Source organism: Microcebus murinus, chromosome 1 (assembly GCF_040939455.1).
Source record: "Microcebus murinus isolate Inina chromosome 1, M.murinus_Inina_mat1.0, whole genome shotgun sequence".
In the NCBI taxonomy this organism is placed as follows: Eukaryota; Metazoa; Chordata; class Mammalia; order Primates; family Cheirogaleidae; genus Microcebus; species Microcebus murinus.
The window spans coordinates 510,444-527,403 of record NC_134104.1 but is presented as its reverse complement, the minus strand read 5'-3'; the positions used below and the strand labels follow the sequence as shown (position 1 = coordinate 527,403).

Genomic DNA, 16,960 nt, shown 5'->3' with positions numbered 1-16,960 from the left:
TGGTGACAGTGATGGTGGTGATGGTGGTGGTGGTGGTGGTAGCTGTGAGAGTGATTATGGTATCGGTGCTGGTGACGACGGTGGATCCTGTGCATTATTACAGAAAGATTGAACTTTGCTCAGTATGGATTTTGTGTGTTTTGTTTTGTTCCAGTTCTTTGAAAATGCAATACCTTCAGAGTTACATAAAGCTTTGAGAATCAGATTAAATCCGTGGACCCTCTACCCAGGAAGATGCACAGACAGTTTTGCTGAGACTTGGGGGGCGGTGACCCTGCGCGCTGGGGTAGATCCTAGACGAGAAGCCGTGTTGTGCTCACCTGGCATTCCCACATCCCAGCCAGGCCACGCCACCCACCGACGTGTGTTTGTCAGTGCGGACTTCCTGTCCCAGCACAGAAACGAGCTGGGTGACAGCGAGTGACACGTCCGGTTCAGCACAGCAACAGCTGGTTGAGAGGGAGCTTTTACTGAGGCATAAATATTTTGAAATATTTTGCAATCTTCTTGCATGTAGTTTAGACACACTCAGGGGTGGAGGGGAAACACACCACCACTAGACCAGAGGTTAAAAGACCCGAAATGATCTCTACCCCCTTCTCTGCTCCGCAAGCCTGGGGCTCCTCTGGGTGAGCCGGGCGCCCCCCCACGCTGCCCCCGTGCCGCAGGATTACCTAGGCTGGATGCACGAGGACCGCGTTGTGGAGGCCACGCCAGGCGTTTCCCTCTCTGAGAAATGACCACTGTGTCCAAGCCCCGCCTTCGGGGGAGTAGAGACCCTCAAGCTCGCCATGGCGGCTGGGCTTGCCCCGCCCTGTCCACGGCACCTTTCCACGGAGGCAGCAGCACTAATCCGCCAGCATTTGTCCCCAGCCTTCCTGCCCCCTGGCATCCTCACCCCCGGCCCCCAGCACCCGGCCTCTGGTCGTGGTTTCCACTGAACACGTGAATTATCGTCCATGCCAAGTTCTCGCAGCACGAGCGTGGTTGTCGTAAAATTAAAACACAGAAGCACAAGTGCTCAGCCCCCCAGAGCCCGGTGAGATTGCTGAGAATGATGAGGTAGCTGCGGCAAAAGAAAACCAAAGCCCATGGCTCCACCGCCGGCTCTGAGCTCGCACGCCGCAACACAGACCCAGACCGGCTCATGTGCAATGGACCACTGACAGCAGATTTTGCAACTCTTCGTTTTTCCCCGAGCTGCCACTCCGCTCCCTGAGTCCGTGAAGGAAACTCTGAATGCAGAGGCATCTTCTCGACCGTCCCCTGAGCCTGCAGGGCTGCAAACCCAAGAGCCGCGCCCGCCACCCAGAGCGGCCCCATGTGATGTCTGAGCGGGAGAAACCACGGAGGGCCTTTCCACACGGAGCCACGTGAGGCCTCCCTGGGCCTGGAAATGTGGGCAGGAAAGGAAACGGCGCTGCTTCCTGGCCGGCGTGTGTCCCAGGCACCCGTGTAGCGAGTTCGTTCTCCGCCGGCATGCAGGGCCCTCGTTTAGTCGCAAGCTGGTCTTCGAACCATCAGCGCGCATCTGTGTTGCTCACCTTGCTGTGTCCCCCGGCAAGCAGGATCGAAGGCAGCAAAAAGAGGCACAGTCACGTGACCCCGGCCCCCGCGTCCTTGCTGGACACCAGGAGAACCGTGTGCAGCTTGGGTGCCGCAGGCCCCGGAGCCCTGTGTCCACGTGCAGACTGCAGCCCAGCCGAGCCGCGGGCCCCCGGGGCCTCAGGTCGGGGACACCTGGCCCAGGCACCCTGCACGGCCCACGGCACCCAGGCACCCAGCAGATGGTGGATGCTGGGAGGGTGTGCGGAGGAGGAGGCAGGCCCGAGCCGAGCCGCCTGCAGTGCCAGGACCTCGGAATCAGGCCCGCCTGGGACAGACGGGAGGGAAACCTCACAGCCGGGAGGCAGCAGCCTCCAGAGCAAAGCGGCTCTCACCAAGGAGGAGGCTGTCTGGGCTTCCCTGCTGCAGAGTGAGCTCAGTCCGGACCTCAGAGACCCACACTTCACCCCCACGGCTGAGGGCGGGCTGCGTCACCGCCCGGACTCGGGGGGCAGTTCTGAGGGTCTCGGGTCCCCCGGGAACCCCCACAGGATCCTGGGGCCCCAAGGAGCCTGCATTTTGGAGGCTCGGAGACCTGCCGACTCAGCAGCCCTACCAGGGCCGCCCCTAGCCGGGCACCGCCCCGGGGACAGCAGGGCTCAGCTGCGCGGTGCCGAGCCGGCCGCCGGGGCTCCCGGTGACCTCCGTGAGGGGCGGGGCTGCGCTGGGGCCTGAGAGGGGTCCGTGAGCTGTACACAGGTGTCTGGCGTGTGGCGTGTGGGGGCAGAGCTGCTGCTACCGTGTGATGGCCGCTGTCACTGCCGCCAGGAGTGACAAACACGAACAGAAACCCAACACCCAGCCGGGACCGGGACCCTCCACGGGGGAGAAGGCAGAAGTGACAAGGCCCCACAAGAGCCCAGCCTCCCGGCGGGTCCACCCTGCAACCAGTCCTGGCGTCTCCAAACTGCAGAGACGTGTGTCCGTCTACTCAGCCTGCTGGGGCGGCAGGAAGCTCCTAAAGGCGAACGAATGGTCACCTCTGGGGGTGACGGCACAGCCGTCCCCCAGACCACGGGGTCCGGCCCTCCTGCTGGGACTTGCTGGAGCCCCACACTGGCCCCGTGGGCTGCCACACAGACACCGCCTGCTCCCAGGCCCTCCTGTCACCCGCGCTGCAGGTCGGAGCAGCTCTCTTGGGGGTGGAACCTGTCCCCTTCAGAGCCCAGAAAGGCCACCAGGCCCTGCACTTCCTTCTACGAAGTCAGGGCTGGTGAGAGACGCGGCGACTTGTCCCTCAGTCTGGAGGGACGTCCGGGCACAGCCCTGACCGCTGGGCCCCTGGACACGGCCCTGAAGTTTGGCTCCCTGAATTCTCGCAGGGCTGACTCACCTCCCGCCCACAGTGACAAATGTGCCTCATAAGGCCCCCGGCACACTGGTCCCCTCTGCCTCCTCCTCCCGGGACGTCATCGCTGCGGCCACATCCTACGGGGTGTTCAGTCCCCAGGTATCAGACTACGTGGGGACAAGGCCAGCGTCAGCACGGCCCCGAGACCAGACTGTGAACGAGTATTGTCGCCCCACCCACGTCAATGAGGACTGTTTCCGATCCTCTTTCTAACCAGAGTGAGAAAGGATGCAATGGCCCGTGTCCTCATTAATCCACTGTGACAGTGACTCGATGCTGGGAACCGCAGCGGCACCTGAGAGACTACTGGCTTGAGCCTACATGACCGGCGGTCACCATCCAGGAACCAGCAGTGTCCTCAAGGGCCCGGCCAGGGAATGACACAGACCGGGGCCACCTCCCTCGCTTCCGGGAGGTCTCCGCTGGAGCCACCGTCCTCCGGGGAGGTGACACTGTCTGCGATTCACCACCTGGCCGTGGAGGGACAGTGTCAAAGGGCTTCCCCACCGTGATGGCCATGACCACACAGGCCTGACCCCTGACACATGGCTGCTCCATCCGCCAAGCATGTACAAACTGTGGTCACACGCTCGGGGCCAGGCAGTGACACGGGCCGATCTGCCGGCCCAGGGGACGCATGTGCCCCACGCTTTGGCCAAGGTTCCTTTTATCGTCCGACCCCTGAACCCCTTCTCCAACGGGGAGGCCAGGACGGCGCCGTGGGCTCCAACTGTCAGCGTCCACCCCGGTCCTGTGCCACCTGTTCTCACAACGCCGTGACAAGCCCCAGTGCCCGGGCACCACTGGGCGGCTGCACAATCCGGCGGAAGGTATGGACTTGTCCCCCCATCGCCTGGTCCTTTCTCCTGGCAACCCGGCCACCGCTGTGATCAGGGGCTTCAGAAACTCAGCTCAAGTCCAAAAAGGCAGCAAGGGACCGTGGCCGTCCTGCTGGAGCCCCTGTCCTGGGCGTCCTGCTCTGCTCAGGCCATCCGGGCCATCTCAGATGGGGTTTGCCCCAGGAACAAAGACCTGCCCGGGGATTAAATCCTGCGTTCCCAGGAAGTGTCTCTGCCTCACTGCCCTGTTTCCCCGAAAATAAGGCCTACCCATAAAATAAGCCCCAGCAGGATTTCTAAGCATTTGCGCAATAGAAGCCCCACCCCGAAAATAAGCCCTAGCGATGGGCGTGGCTGCGCAGCACATCTGCACAACCCATGCATTTCGTCTCAGAAAAGAAGACGGGCAGCCCTTCTCATCTGCCCCATGGTGACAGCTACTATCCCAGAGGTGACCGGAAAGGTGCACGCAGCCCCACCTACAAGGTCGGCTCCCCCTGTCAGATCCCGGCCATCCTGTGCGTGCTGCAAGCTGAGGCTTTGAGGGGAAAATAACACATCCCCTGAAAATGAGCCCTAGGGTGTCTTCTTGAGGAAAAATAAATATAAGGCCCTATCTTTTTTTCGGGGAAACACGGCAGTTCTTGCATATCCAGGCTTCTACTCTGTCCTCTGGATGAGTCACCCTCAGGACCCAAGCTGGGGGCTGCCCGCCCCTGCCCCTGCAGCCCGCTGCCGAGTGACCCCGTTCCTCCGGGCCAGGCCCAGCAGGCCCCCAGCCAGGTCACGCTGGGCTCTCCCCAGCCATCGGCCTGGCAGCCGGGAGACGGGGCGGGGCAGCCGCAGACGGACGAGGACACTCCCCACCTTGTGTGGGGCGGCCCCCCACAAGCTCAGAGGAAGTGCTGGCTCACGGGGAAGGGCGGGTCCCTCTGCACGCTCAGAGGGACAAGGGCCTCAGAGCCACATCCTCGGGGCTGCACTAAGACATCCCAGCCCCTGTTTTAGGGCCCCAGATTTTCCCCGCCAGGGTCCTGACCGCACAGACCAGGCCCGGCCAAGCATCAGACACGCCTGGAGCCAAGCGGTCCACACCGTCACCTCCAGCCAGCCCTCGGCCATTCCCTCCTCCCGCTGCAGGAGATGGGATTTCTTTCCAGCTCCCGGAGGGGCCCTCTGGCCTCCCGCTGAGCCCAGCCAGCACTGCTGGTCAACTGCCCACGCCCCGTCCCTCTGCAGGCTGTCAGCACGACTCAGAGGTCACCGGCCAACCCCACCGCCCCGTGCCCTGCAAACGTCCCAACCTGGCGCCACCCTCCAAGGCATTCCCTTCCACCTGGACAATCCCTCAGGTCATTCCTGGTGACGTCTTTAACAGCTGGGCCTCAACCTTGTGCCCAAGGCTACCCAAGCCCCCACATCACCCAGGATGGTGTCCCACCAGTGCACGGCCCCTCGCCACCCCTGCACTGCTTGCGTTAACGGGGTCCTCCCAGAAGCTGGTGCCACTGAGGGTTAGACGTGACTAGAGAGTTGTCAGGGCGATGCCAGTGAGGGATACAGGGGGCTGGCCAAGATGACAGGGCCTCAGGCCGCAGGTGAAACCTTGTGGACAGGGAGGGAGGGAGCTGGCCATGGGAGCCCCAGCCTGCAGCAGGTTCCCACACTATCCCAGCCAGGCTGGGGGGACGCCTGGTGTGAAGGTGATCCCTTAAAGGACCCGGCCTGCGGTAGCAGCCTGTTTGTCCCCTGGGAGAGGCCACTGTCAACTGTGCTCCGCCAGCAGTGGGCCTGAGCCTTGTATTCCCGGCCACCACGCGGCTGCCACACTCAGGCAGACTGAGACGTGCACACCCACACACACTCACTCACCTGCATACGCTCACTCACCTACACACACACTCAGTCACCTGCACACACACTCACCTGCATACACTCACTTACCTACACACACTCACTCACCTGCACACACACTCACCTGCATACGCTCACTTACCTACACACACTCAGTCACCTGCACACACACACACCTGCACACTCGCTCACCTGCACACTCACCTGCACACACACTCACCTGCACACACGCTCACCTGCACACACACTCACCTGCACACTCACCTGCACACACTTACCTGCACACTTGCACACCTGCACATACACTCACTCGCCTGCACACACACCTGCACACTCGCTCACCTGCACACTCACCTGCACACACACTCACCTGCACACACACTCACCTGCACACTCACTCACTCACCTGCACTCACCTGCACACGCACTCACACACCTGCACACTCACTCACCTGCACACTCACACACTCACCTGCACTCACCTGCACACGCACTCACACACCTGCACACTCACACACTTGCACACTCACACCCCATCTCCTTGGACTCGCACTCCAAAGGCGTCTGCTGTCCAGGGAGGGTGGGCCGTGCACGGGGAGGGGCCCGGATGGCAGGAGCTGCCAGGAGGTCCCGCCCCTGCGTGGGGCTCTGGGAACCAGGAGCTTGTGGGAGGGTGAGGACAGAAGCATTTGGGGACGAGCTTTAGCGCCTTGTGGGGTGGCTCCATGGCAGCTTTTTCCCTCCTTGGGAAAGTTGGGAGAAAGTTGTTCGGCCACCACCAATGGCACATTGGGGACACAGGGCAACTCACAGAGCCCTGTGCTCTGCCCCTTTCCATGCAACCAAGAGACGGACTCAGATGGACAGTGTGGTGGAGGGAGCGCGGCCCCGAGACGGGAGGGTGTCCACACAGGGAGGCCACCTCACACAGCACAGGTGAGAGCTCAGGGGCTCTCTCCTCCCCCGGGAAGGGGCTAAAGCAGAGACTTGAGGCTGGAGCGAACTCCGCCTCGCTTGCGCCTCCCATCCCTGGAGTAGGAGCCCTGGGTGCAGGGGCTGTGCCCCCAGGGTGGGAGTGGGGACCCCAGCCACAGCCTGCCCACCCCAGGACCCCTTCTCACCCCACCTGGCTGGGCTCAGGGACATGGTGGTGGCCCCACGGTGGAGGGGTGGCTCGGCCGGCATCACCAGGCCCTGGCCCACCTCTGCCGCAACCCACGCCAGCCGGGTCCTCATCTCTGACCCAGCCCTCTCTCGCCCCAGCGGGCCGTGAGGGAGTGGGGGGTCTCGGCCTGCCCTGGTCGTGGCGCAGCTGCAGCGAGGGGGGGAGGGGGGCCACACGGCTGGTGCTGGGGAGGGGGCGACAGGGACCAGGCTGGGGCGTGAAGTCAGACAGGCCGGGGCTGGGACTACTTCAAAGAGAAGTGGCAGGCTCCCCGCCTCACCCCACTCCTCCCAGCCCCCTCGGGCCTTCCGCCTCCTCCAATGCCCCGCCCCGTCCCCTCCCGCCCCGCGGCCGGCCCCACCAGCCCCGGTCCCCTCCCAGCCTCCAGCCGTCCCCCACCCCCTTCCCACTTCTCCCGCCCCTTTCTGGTCCCTTCGGACCCCCTCCCCATCCCTCCCGCGCCCTCCCGGCCCGCCGGCCCCCGCCCCCGACGGTCCCATCCGCGGGGCCGCAGCGCCTCCCGGTGGCCGCGCGGTCGGGACGCGCCGCGGGCGGGGCTGGGGGTATAAGTGGGCGGCCCCCGCCGCGGTCCCCTCCCTCCGGCCCACTCGGCGCCGCGTCTCGGCCGTCAGGACCCGGAGCTCCTCGGACGTGTCCATCCAGGGCGCCCGACGCGCGCTCCGGGATCGGGTAAGCGCCCTCGCGGCCCGGGGACCCGCCGTCGGGGACGGGGCCGCGCCCGGAGCGCCCAGGCGGGGCCCGCGAGTCCTGGCCCCGGCGCGGGAGCAGGGTCGCGGCGGGAGCGGGGGCTCCAGCGGGCCGGGACGGCGGGCCGCGCCCCGGGACTCGGCCGGCCCCTGCGTGACGGACGTTCCCCCTCGGAGGGGCCGGGGCCACGCCCGCCTTTGTGGCTCCACATTTCGTCCCGGGGTTGGCGCTCAGCCCTCCGCGCGCTTCCGTGCGCTGCGCCCCGACGGGGCAGAGCTGGGGGGGGCTTCCTCCGCTGCCCACGGGCTCGGGCGGGGCGGGGGTCTCGAGATGCTCGGAGTGTGGATCGGCTGCGTTTACAGCCACAAAATGAGGCATTAAAAAGCTGGGGAAATGTCGCTCTCGTGATTATTTTAAGAAACACAGAGATAGACTCTTTCCGTGTAAACTCGGCCCAAGTTTGCCCTCCTCCTGTGGCTTCTTTCGAAGGTTTTTGCAAAGCCGGGGATGGGGGTGGGGGGCACACCCTGGAACAGGCGGGGGCGGTGGACGGGACCGGGGAGCCAGCCCTGCCCGCGCGCGCGGGGCCTGCGCGCTCTCCGAGGGCCGCCCGGACCCACCAGAGGTTCCAACACCGACGTCCGGCCCGGACCGCGATCAGGGCGCGGTGACGGGCGCTGTGACAGGCTGCGAGGGCACCCCAGCTCTGAGGAATGCTCTTGGAAGGGCAGGCTCGGGGTCTGAGGGGCTGAGAAGTTGACACTTTTCAAGCCTGTTGCCAGACGCCCGCCGGAGCGCTGCAGAAGGGCCTGGTGTCCTCGGCAGTGGACCGTGTCGCCGTCTTGTCTTTTTGCCCATTTCACAGTCAAAGAGCCACACCTCAGCTGTGGGTTTCTTCTGCCTGTCTCTGGCCTTTGTGGGGGGCACTTTGTAGTTTTATTGTGGCTTCCCCGTGTTCCTAAGGGTGTCCATTTTTTGCTGATTTGTAAGAGCTTTTTCTTCCCCAGTTCGTTTATATGGTGGTAACATGCTCGGGACAGGAAATTTACCCTCTTACCCGTTTGCAAGTCTGACGGCCAGGGGTACCAGGGACTTTCATGTTGTTATGCAACCGCCACCACCACCCACCTCCCAAACCAGAATCTGTTCAACACTAACTTTCCCCCCACCCCAGTCCCGGCAGCCACCGTTCTGCTCTCTGTCTCGGCCAATTTGGCCACTTGGGGTGACTCGTGTAAGTGGCATCAGTCACATTTGCCCCTTTTGTGAGGGGCTTATTTCACGTAGGGTACTGCCCTCCCGACAGATGTCAAGATCTGCTTCTTCCGAAAGCTGAGTAACATCCCACCGTGTAGACCCCACTCTGGTTAGCCGCTGTTCCCGGACACTCCCTGGACTGCCTCCCTGCCCTGGCCACTGTGCTCGGTGCTGTGTGGATGCGGGTGTACAAACACCTCTCCGGGGCCCCACTTCAGTTCTTTTGCATATAAACCCAGCAATTCACCGGATCATTTGACAATTCTGTTTCTAATTTTTTGAGAGACCACCTGACTGTTTTCCACAGTCACTATACCATTCAACATTCCACCAGCAGTGCATTTCTCCACATCTTCACCAACGCTTGCTGCTTTCTGGATTTTTTTTTTTTATAGTAGCCTAATCAGTGTGAGGCAGTAGTCACTGAAGTTTTGGTTTCCGTTTCCCTAATGCTTAGTGGTGTTGAGCATCTTTTCATGTGCTTGTTGGCCATGTGTGTATCTTCTTGGAAAAAATGTCTGTTTAAGTCCTTTGCCCATTTTTGAATCGGGGTTTTTGTTTTGTTTTGTTTTGTTTTTTTGTGGCTGAGTTTTAGGAGTTCTCTATACATTCTGGATACTGATTCCTTCCCAGATACATGATTTGCAGATATTTTCTCCCATTCTGTGGGTTGCCTTTTTATTGTATTGATAGTGTCCTTGGATACAAAAAAAAGAAAAAAAGCTTTAGATTTTGATGTAGTCGGATTTATCAATTTTTTCTTTTGTTGTGTGCCTGTTACCATATCCAAGAAATCAATGCCAAATCCAACGTCATGAAGCTATTGCCCCATGTTTGCTTCTAAGGATTTTAACGTTTTAGGTCTTATGTTTAGGCCAGGGGTCCGCTTTGAGTTAATTTTGGTGTTAGGTGAGGGTCTAACCTCATTTGTTCTTTTTGCACATGAGGATCTCTTTTGCACATGAGGATCCAGTTTTCCCAGCACCGTTTGTTGAACACACTGTCTTTCCTGTATCAAATGGGCGTGGCAGCCTTGTTGAGAATCGCTTGACCCTATGTGCAAGGGTTTCTTCCTGGGCTCTCCGCTCCACTCCACTGGTCTGTGTGTCTGTCCTCACCCCAGAGCTGCACTGTGGGTTACTGCAGCTTTGTATGATCAGTAAGTTTGAAATCAGGAAGTGGGCATCCTCCTGCTTGGCCCTTTTCTTTCAAGATCATTCCGGCTACTCTGGTCTCTTGGGATTCCATATGCATTTTAGGAGGGGTTTTCTATCTCTGCAAAAAAATGTCACTGAGATTTTGCCAGGGATTGCATTAAATCTGTAGATCGATTTGGGTAGTATTGATTACTTAACAATATTAAGTTCTGATCCATGAATATGGATGTGTTTTCTTTTTCACATATTCTTTAATTTCTTTCAGAAATGTTTTGTAATGTTCACTGTACAAGTCTTTCACCTCCTAAATTAACATTTAAATTTTTACTAAATTTGGTACATTTAAATGTAAATGGAATTGATTTCTTAATTTCCTTTTTGGATGATTAATTGTTAGCAGATAGAAATGATACAGATTTTTGTGTGTTGATTGTGTATTTCGCTACTTTGATGAATTTGTTTATTAGTTATGCAGGTTTTTTTGGTGTCTTTAGGGTTTTCGACATGTAAGATCATACCATCAGTGAACAGAGATAATTTTACTTCTTCCTTTGCAATTGGTATTTTTTTTTTCTTGCCTAATTGCTCTGGCTAGGGCTTCCAGTACTAAGCTGAATAAAAGTGGTGAAAACAGGCATCCTTGCCTTGTTCCTGAAAAAGCTTTCAGTTTTTCATAATTGAGTATAATTTTTGCTATGAGTTTTTCATACAATATGGCTTTTATGTTGTTGAGGTAGTTTTCTTCTATTCCTAGTTTTTTGAGTGTTTTAGCATGAAAGGGCGTTAAATTTTGTCAAATGCTTTTTCTCCATCAGTGGAGATGATCACTTGGGTCTTTTTCCTCCTTCATTCTGTTAATGAGCATTACACTGATTTTTGTATGTTGAACTATCCTTGCATTCCATAAAGAAATCTCACTTGGCCATGGTGTGTAATCCATTTAATTGAATAGATTATAGCGAATTCAGTTTGGTAATCTTTTGTTGAGGATTTTTATTTCAATGTTCCTAAGGGATATTGTTCTATAGTTTTCTTCTCTTGTAGTGTCTTTGTCTAGGTCTGGTATGAAGGTAATTCTGGCCTCACAAGGATGAGTTGGGAAGTGTTCTCTTCAAGGTTTTTGAAAATTTTGAGAGGGTTTGGTGTTAGTTTTTCTTTAAATATCTGGTAGAATTCACCAGTGAAGCCATCAAGTCCAGGGAATTTTCTTTGTCATTAGATTTCTGATTACTGATTGATTCAATGTCCTTACCAGTTATAGATCTATTCAGATTTTCTATTTCTTCATGGTTTGCTCTTGATAAGTTTTGTATTTCTAGGAATTTGTCTGTTACATCTAGGTTATCCAGAGAAGATACTTTTTAAATCTCTCAACACTGCCTGTGTTGTTTGCACCTCCTGTCATTGTTGGAAGTCCTTCCCCCTCTGGCTAAAGTGACTTCTAGGAGGTTTGAAGAGCTGACATCTTTTCCCCCCTTTGGTTTTCTCTATTTCCCCTTATGGGAGCCAGAACATTAAAGACCAACACATTCAAAAGCAGCCACATACATGGAGGAAATTAGAAAGTTATTACACATCCCAAGAAAAGGCACAGGCTCAGAAAAGACCTTAAGTTTACACTTTATGCTTATCCTTAGCACAGAGACAGCCTATAATAATCAAAAAGTTTTTTTAAAAAAACAAAAAGCCCTGGGGAAGGGGGGGATTCTGATTTCTAGAGTTACCACATTATTGGATTCAAATGTCCAGTATCCAAAAGATTCAAAGGAAAAAGAAATGCACCAACAGAGACTGTCACTGAAAAAGCCTTGTTGGTGTATCTACTACACAAAGGCTTTAAAAGGACTACATTAAAGATGCTCAAAGAACTAAAGGAAGATGTGGAGAAAGTCAAGGAAACTATGTATAAGCGAAATGGGAATACCAACAAAAAGCTAGAAAATCTAAAAAGAAACCAAAGAAGAAATTCTGGAGCTGAAAAGTACAATCACTGAAATTAAAAATTCACTAGAGGAATTCAAAGGCAGATTTGAGCAGGCAGAATAAGGAATCAGTGAACTTGAAGATAGGATGATGGAAATCATTCAGCCTGAGGAACAGAAAGAAAAATATTGAATAAAAGTGAATAAGACCCAGGGGCCTGTGGCACACTATTGAGTGAACCAACATACACATTGTGAGAGTCCCAGAAGAAGAGAGTGAAAGGGGCACAGAGAATATTTGGCTGAAAACTTCCCAAATTTGATGAATGACATGAATATAAACCTCAAAGAAGCTCAATGAACTCCAACTAGGATGAAATCAAAGAGACCCACGATGAAACATTATAATCAAACTGTCAAAACCCAAAGACAAAGAATTTTGACAGCAGCAGGATAGTATGACTTATCACATACAAGGGATTCTTAATAAGATTATCAGCAAAATTCTTCATAGAAACTTTGAAGGCCAGAGACAGTGGGCCAATACATTCAAAGTGCTAAAAGGAAAAAAAAAACAAAACCGTCAACCAAGAAGCCTATCTCCATCCAGAAAAACTGTTCTCAAACATAAGTGAGAAAGAAATTAAGATAGTACCAGATAAACAAGAGGTGAGAGTGTGTGTTCATTACCATTAGATTTGCCCTATAAGAAATGCTAAAGGGAGTCCTATAGGTTGAAAGGAAACAATATTAGGCAGTAACTCAAAGTTATATGACAAAATGAAGATTATAGAAAAAGTAAATACATGGACAATTATAAAAGCTAGTATTATTGTAACGATGGTATATAACTCCACTTTTTGTTTTCTACTTGATTTAAGAGACAAATACATTTTTAAAAAAATAATTACTAGTCTAAATGCTAGTATTATTGTAACTTTGATCAGCAATTCTATATTTTGTTTAATACTATATTTTGTTATATAATAACAAAATATAATTCTATATTTTGTTTAATACTTAATTTTAAAAAGTAATGAATTAAAAGTAATATTAGTTTATGTTTTGGGGCACACAATAAATAAAAATATAATTTTGTGGCATCAATAACTGAAAGGGCTGGGAGCAGAGCTGTTAAAGGAGCAGAGGTTTTGGATGCTATCAGAGTTAAGCTGTTATAAATTCAATTTAGACTGTTATACTTTTAGGATGTTTAATGTAGTTTTCATGATAACCACAAGAAAATAAAGGAAATGAGAAAGGTCTTTAAATGTTTCACTGCCAAAAAAATCAACTAAACACAAACGAAGACAGCAATGCAGGAAAGGAGGGACAAAAAATCCTTAAGGTAGGCCGGGCGCGGTGGCTCACGCCTGTAATCCTAGCTCTCTGGGAGGCCGAGGTGGGCGGATTGCTCAAGGTCAGGAGTTCGAAACCAGCCTGAGCAAGAGCGAGACCCTGTCTCTATTATAAATAGAAAGAAATTAATTGGCCAACTAAGATATATAGAAAAAATTAGCCGGGCATGGTGGCGCATGCCTGTAGTCCCAGCTACTTGGGAGGCTGAGGCAGAAGGATTGCTTGAGCCCAGGAGTTTGAGGTTGCTGTGAGCTAGGCTGATGCCATGGCACTCACTCTAGCCTAGGCAACAAAGTGAGACTCTGTTCAAAAAAAAAAAAAAAAAAAAAAATCCTTAAGGTATACAGAAAACAAAAGCAAAATGAAAGGAGTCCCTCTTTATCAGTAATTGCTTTAAATGTAAATGGCTTAAAACTCTCCAATTGAAAGACAGAAATTGACAGAATGGATTTTAAAAACCATCATCTAACTGGATGCTCTCTACAAGACACTCACTTTAGATCCAAAGACATAAATAGGTCAGGCTGACAGAGAAAGGATAGGAAATGAAATTCCATGCAAATAATGACCAAAGGAAAGCAAGGGTGGATATACTAATATCAGACCAAAAAAAAAGGGAGGGGGGTTATAAGAGAAAAAGAAGGATATTATATATTAATAAAAGACTCAATATAGCAAAAAGATATAATGATTATAACTATTTATGCACCTAATGACAGACCATCAGAATTTTTATATCTTATGGATATAAAATCTTGATCACACATTGGGAACACTACTGCCTGCTGCTTGGTCTGTTTCTACTCTGTTCGTGTTGCTTTTGTTGCAATGAGGGTCGTAATGTGGGAGCTTGGAAGCCGTAGGTTCTGTTTTCTTCGAAGGCGTTTTGATTCATGTTTTGCAGCCAGACACTTACTTCGGCTGGAATTTATGTGGGTGCGCCATGGGGGGTGGGATCCCGTTTATTCCTGCTCACATGGTGAGCCCTGTCCCAGCCTGCTTCCACCACCCTGAAGGGCCACCCTACCGTTTCCTAAGGCCCTGTTGGTTGTTGTGCCCATTGCTTCGTGGTCAGGTGGCCTGTTCCAGAACCAAAACCCAAAATTCTGATTTTATTGTATCATTTGCACTTGACAGTGCAAGTTTTCTCATCACTCTTATTTTTGTCCTCTCCTACCCTTGCTTATTCTTCTAGGTGACATTTAGATTTTTTGCCAACTCCTACCAGCAAAAACTAAAAAATTTTTCTTAGAAATTTTAATTTAAATTGCATTCATTAATAATTTCGGTTAGACATAACTGATATTTCTACATATCAGTTTAAGAAATTTAGATGACTTCTCATCCAAAAACAAGGTTTGTCTCTCCAATGTGTTCCTCAAAAATTTTTTTGAGTTTTTTATTCCTGAGTCCTGCATATTCTTATTAAGTTTATTCCTCGGATTTATGTTGTTTTTCTTATTCATGTAAACAGTATTTTTTCCATAACATTTTCTAATTGGTTGTTAGAAGAAAATCAATAGATTTCTGTATATACTTTTCTAACTAGCTCAGTAAATTCTCTCTCTCTCTCGCTCTCTCACTCTCTCTCTCTTGCTCACTCCAAAACTTTGTTCAGTTAATTTTCTTTGATTTTCTAGGTAGACAGTCCTATCTTTCATAAGGATAGTTTTGTCTCTTTTCCAACATTTATACTTTGTTTCTTTTTACTGTCTCATTGCACTGGCTTCCCACACTACACTGAATAGCAGTGAGGTTGGCACTCAATGCCTTTCTTTCTGTACAGGATTCTAGTCCGTGCACTGCACAAGTATTAACCCACGATCAGACCTATGAGTGGCATCCCTCGATTCACGGACGTGATTTCTACATATGGGTGTCTGTGCATTCCTGTCAGGTGAAATTGTCCAGATTCTTAGAGGGGTGCATGATCCACAAAGATAAGAACCACTATTTTAGTTTTCTTGTGTAAAATATGATGTTAGCTGTTGATTTGAAATTTACATCCTTTATAATGTTAATTCTACTACTGAGTTTCTTATGAGGTTTTGCCTTGTCTGGTTTTATTTTTTTCTTAATTAGAAATGGATATTTTGGGGGACTTCTTAAAGCAGTTGCATCTTTTTCTCTTTTTTTGTGACTTACATTAATATATTTCCTAGTGTTTGTTAAAGCATTGTATTCTTAACTAACTTCATCTGAGTTAGAATTTTTGCAACTATATCTAAAAGCAATATTTATCTATAGAGTTAGTTTTAGGGATTTCTTTTATCAAGTTCAAGTCTCAGGTTATGCCAGGCTTAAAAATGAATTGCAAAGAAGTTTATCTTTTTATGTTGCTAGCCCTTGAAGGTGTGCAAGAACTCACCCACGAGCTGCCTGGCTAGAGCCTTTTGGGAAGGAACTTCCTGCCAGACTTGCTGTTCCTCCCCAGGACAGGCTGGGTGGGTCTGACCTGGGTCATCCCCCATCCTCACAGCACAGAGACCCTCCCCTGGTTCCAGCACAGGGCCTTGTCTCCCGTTTCCCTGGGCCTTTGGCGATCTTGATGGGCGTTGGCACGGAGTGGAGGGTGATGCCCACACTGACTATGCGTCGTCTCATCAAACTGGATGTTCGAACCGGGTCCTTGTGCCAGCCCCACTGTGGGAGCCAGGTGGCCGCAAGGACCCTGGCCAGCTCTGGGTCCATCCAAATGGGCTCCTGCAGCTCCTCCTGGAGCTCAGGCCCAGCCAGGATGTGCAAGGGAGAAGGGGCTGGATCCACTTGCTCTGGGGACCTGGTACCTAGCAGAAGCCAGGCTGGGTCCCCCTAGCACTAGACAGAGTCCTCTCTCGGTTATCCACGTCTCATTCAAAGGGGAAGAGGCTGGGCATGGCGGCTCACATCTGTAGTCACAGCACTTTGGGAGGGCAAGGTGGGAAGATCACTTGAGGCCAGGAGTTCAAGACCAGCCTGGGCAACATAGTGAGACCCCGTCTTTACAAAACAAAATTAAAATTATCTGGGCATGGCGGCGCTCACCTGCAGTCCCAGCTACTCGGGAGGCTGAGGCAGGAGGTTCAATGGAGCCCAGGAGTTTGAGGCGGCAGTGAGCTGTGATCACACCGCTGCACTCCAGCCTGGGCGACAGAGTGAGACCCTGTCTCTAAAGCAGAAATAACTAAAGGGGAGGAAACCAGGCCTGAGGGAGGGTAACTTGCCTGGGGTCGGAGCCCTTCCCTGAGAGCAGCCTGGCATCTTCCCTGCCCTCCCCTCTGCGGCTGCTTCCCCCGGCTGCTTCCCCTGCAAACCCAGGCAGGGGAGGGTCTCGGAGGACAGGGAGGGGCCTTGAACGTCCAAATCCCACCCAGAACTGAGCCCGGGCACCCACTAACTGTCTGTGGTCCCGCCCAGGGGGGGGGAGAGGGTGCGCCCCCCAGCTCTGATGCTGGTGGCCATGCGTGCCGGGCACCGGACCCTTCTTCCCGGAGGAGTGAGGGGCAGGCCCGTCCCGCTGACCTGCTGTGCGCCCGTGTGGGGCCGAGGGTGGGGGGCAGGCGGCATCTGCAGCGACCCCTCCCCCCTGTTGCAGCGCCTCCGGACACTCGGTGCGGCCAAGATGCTGCGGGGCGCGTGCCGCGCGCTCCTGGTCTGCGGGCTCCTGGGGGCCCTCCGCGCCCAGCAGCAGGAGGTCATCGCGCCCGCCCCCTCCGAGAGGAGCAACAGCTGCCCAGGTACGCGCTGGGGGCGGGCGGGGCGGG

The 16,960-nt window shown here is 53.1% G+C and overlaps 1 protein-coding gene across 4 annotated transcripts in view; it reads left to right on the top strand.

Annotated features, from left to right (window-relative positions):
• The first annotated feature begins 7,376 nt into the window (after positions 1–7,376).
• The window catches only part of COL6A2 (collagen type VI alpha 2 chain), a 28,770-nt gene continuing 19,186 nt past the window's right edge, over positions 7,377–16,960 (top strand). For all 4 annotated transcript variants that reach the window (XM_075997556.1, XM_075997509.1, XM_075997640.1 and 1 more), the window contains exons 1-2: positions 7,377–7,504; positions 16,792–16,933. In XM_075997556.1, coding sequence (XP_075853671.1) covers positions 16,819–16,933 — 115 coding nt within the window. In that variant the 5' untranslated portion in view covers positions 7,377–7,504; positions 16,792–16,818. The remainder of the gene's footprint in view (positions 7,505–16,791; positions 16,934–16,960) is intronic.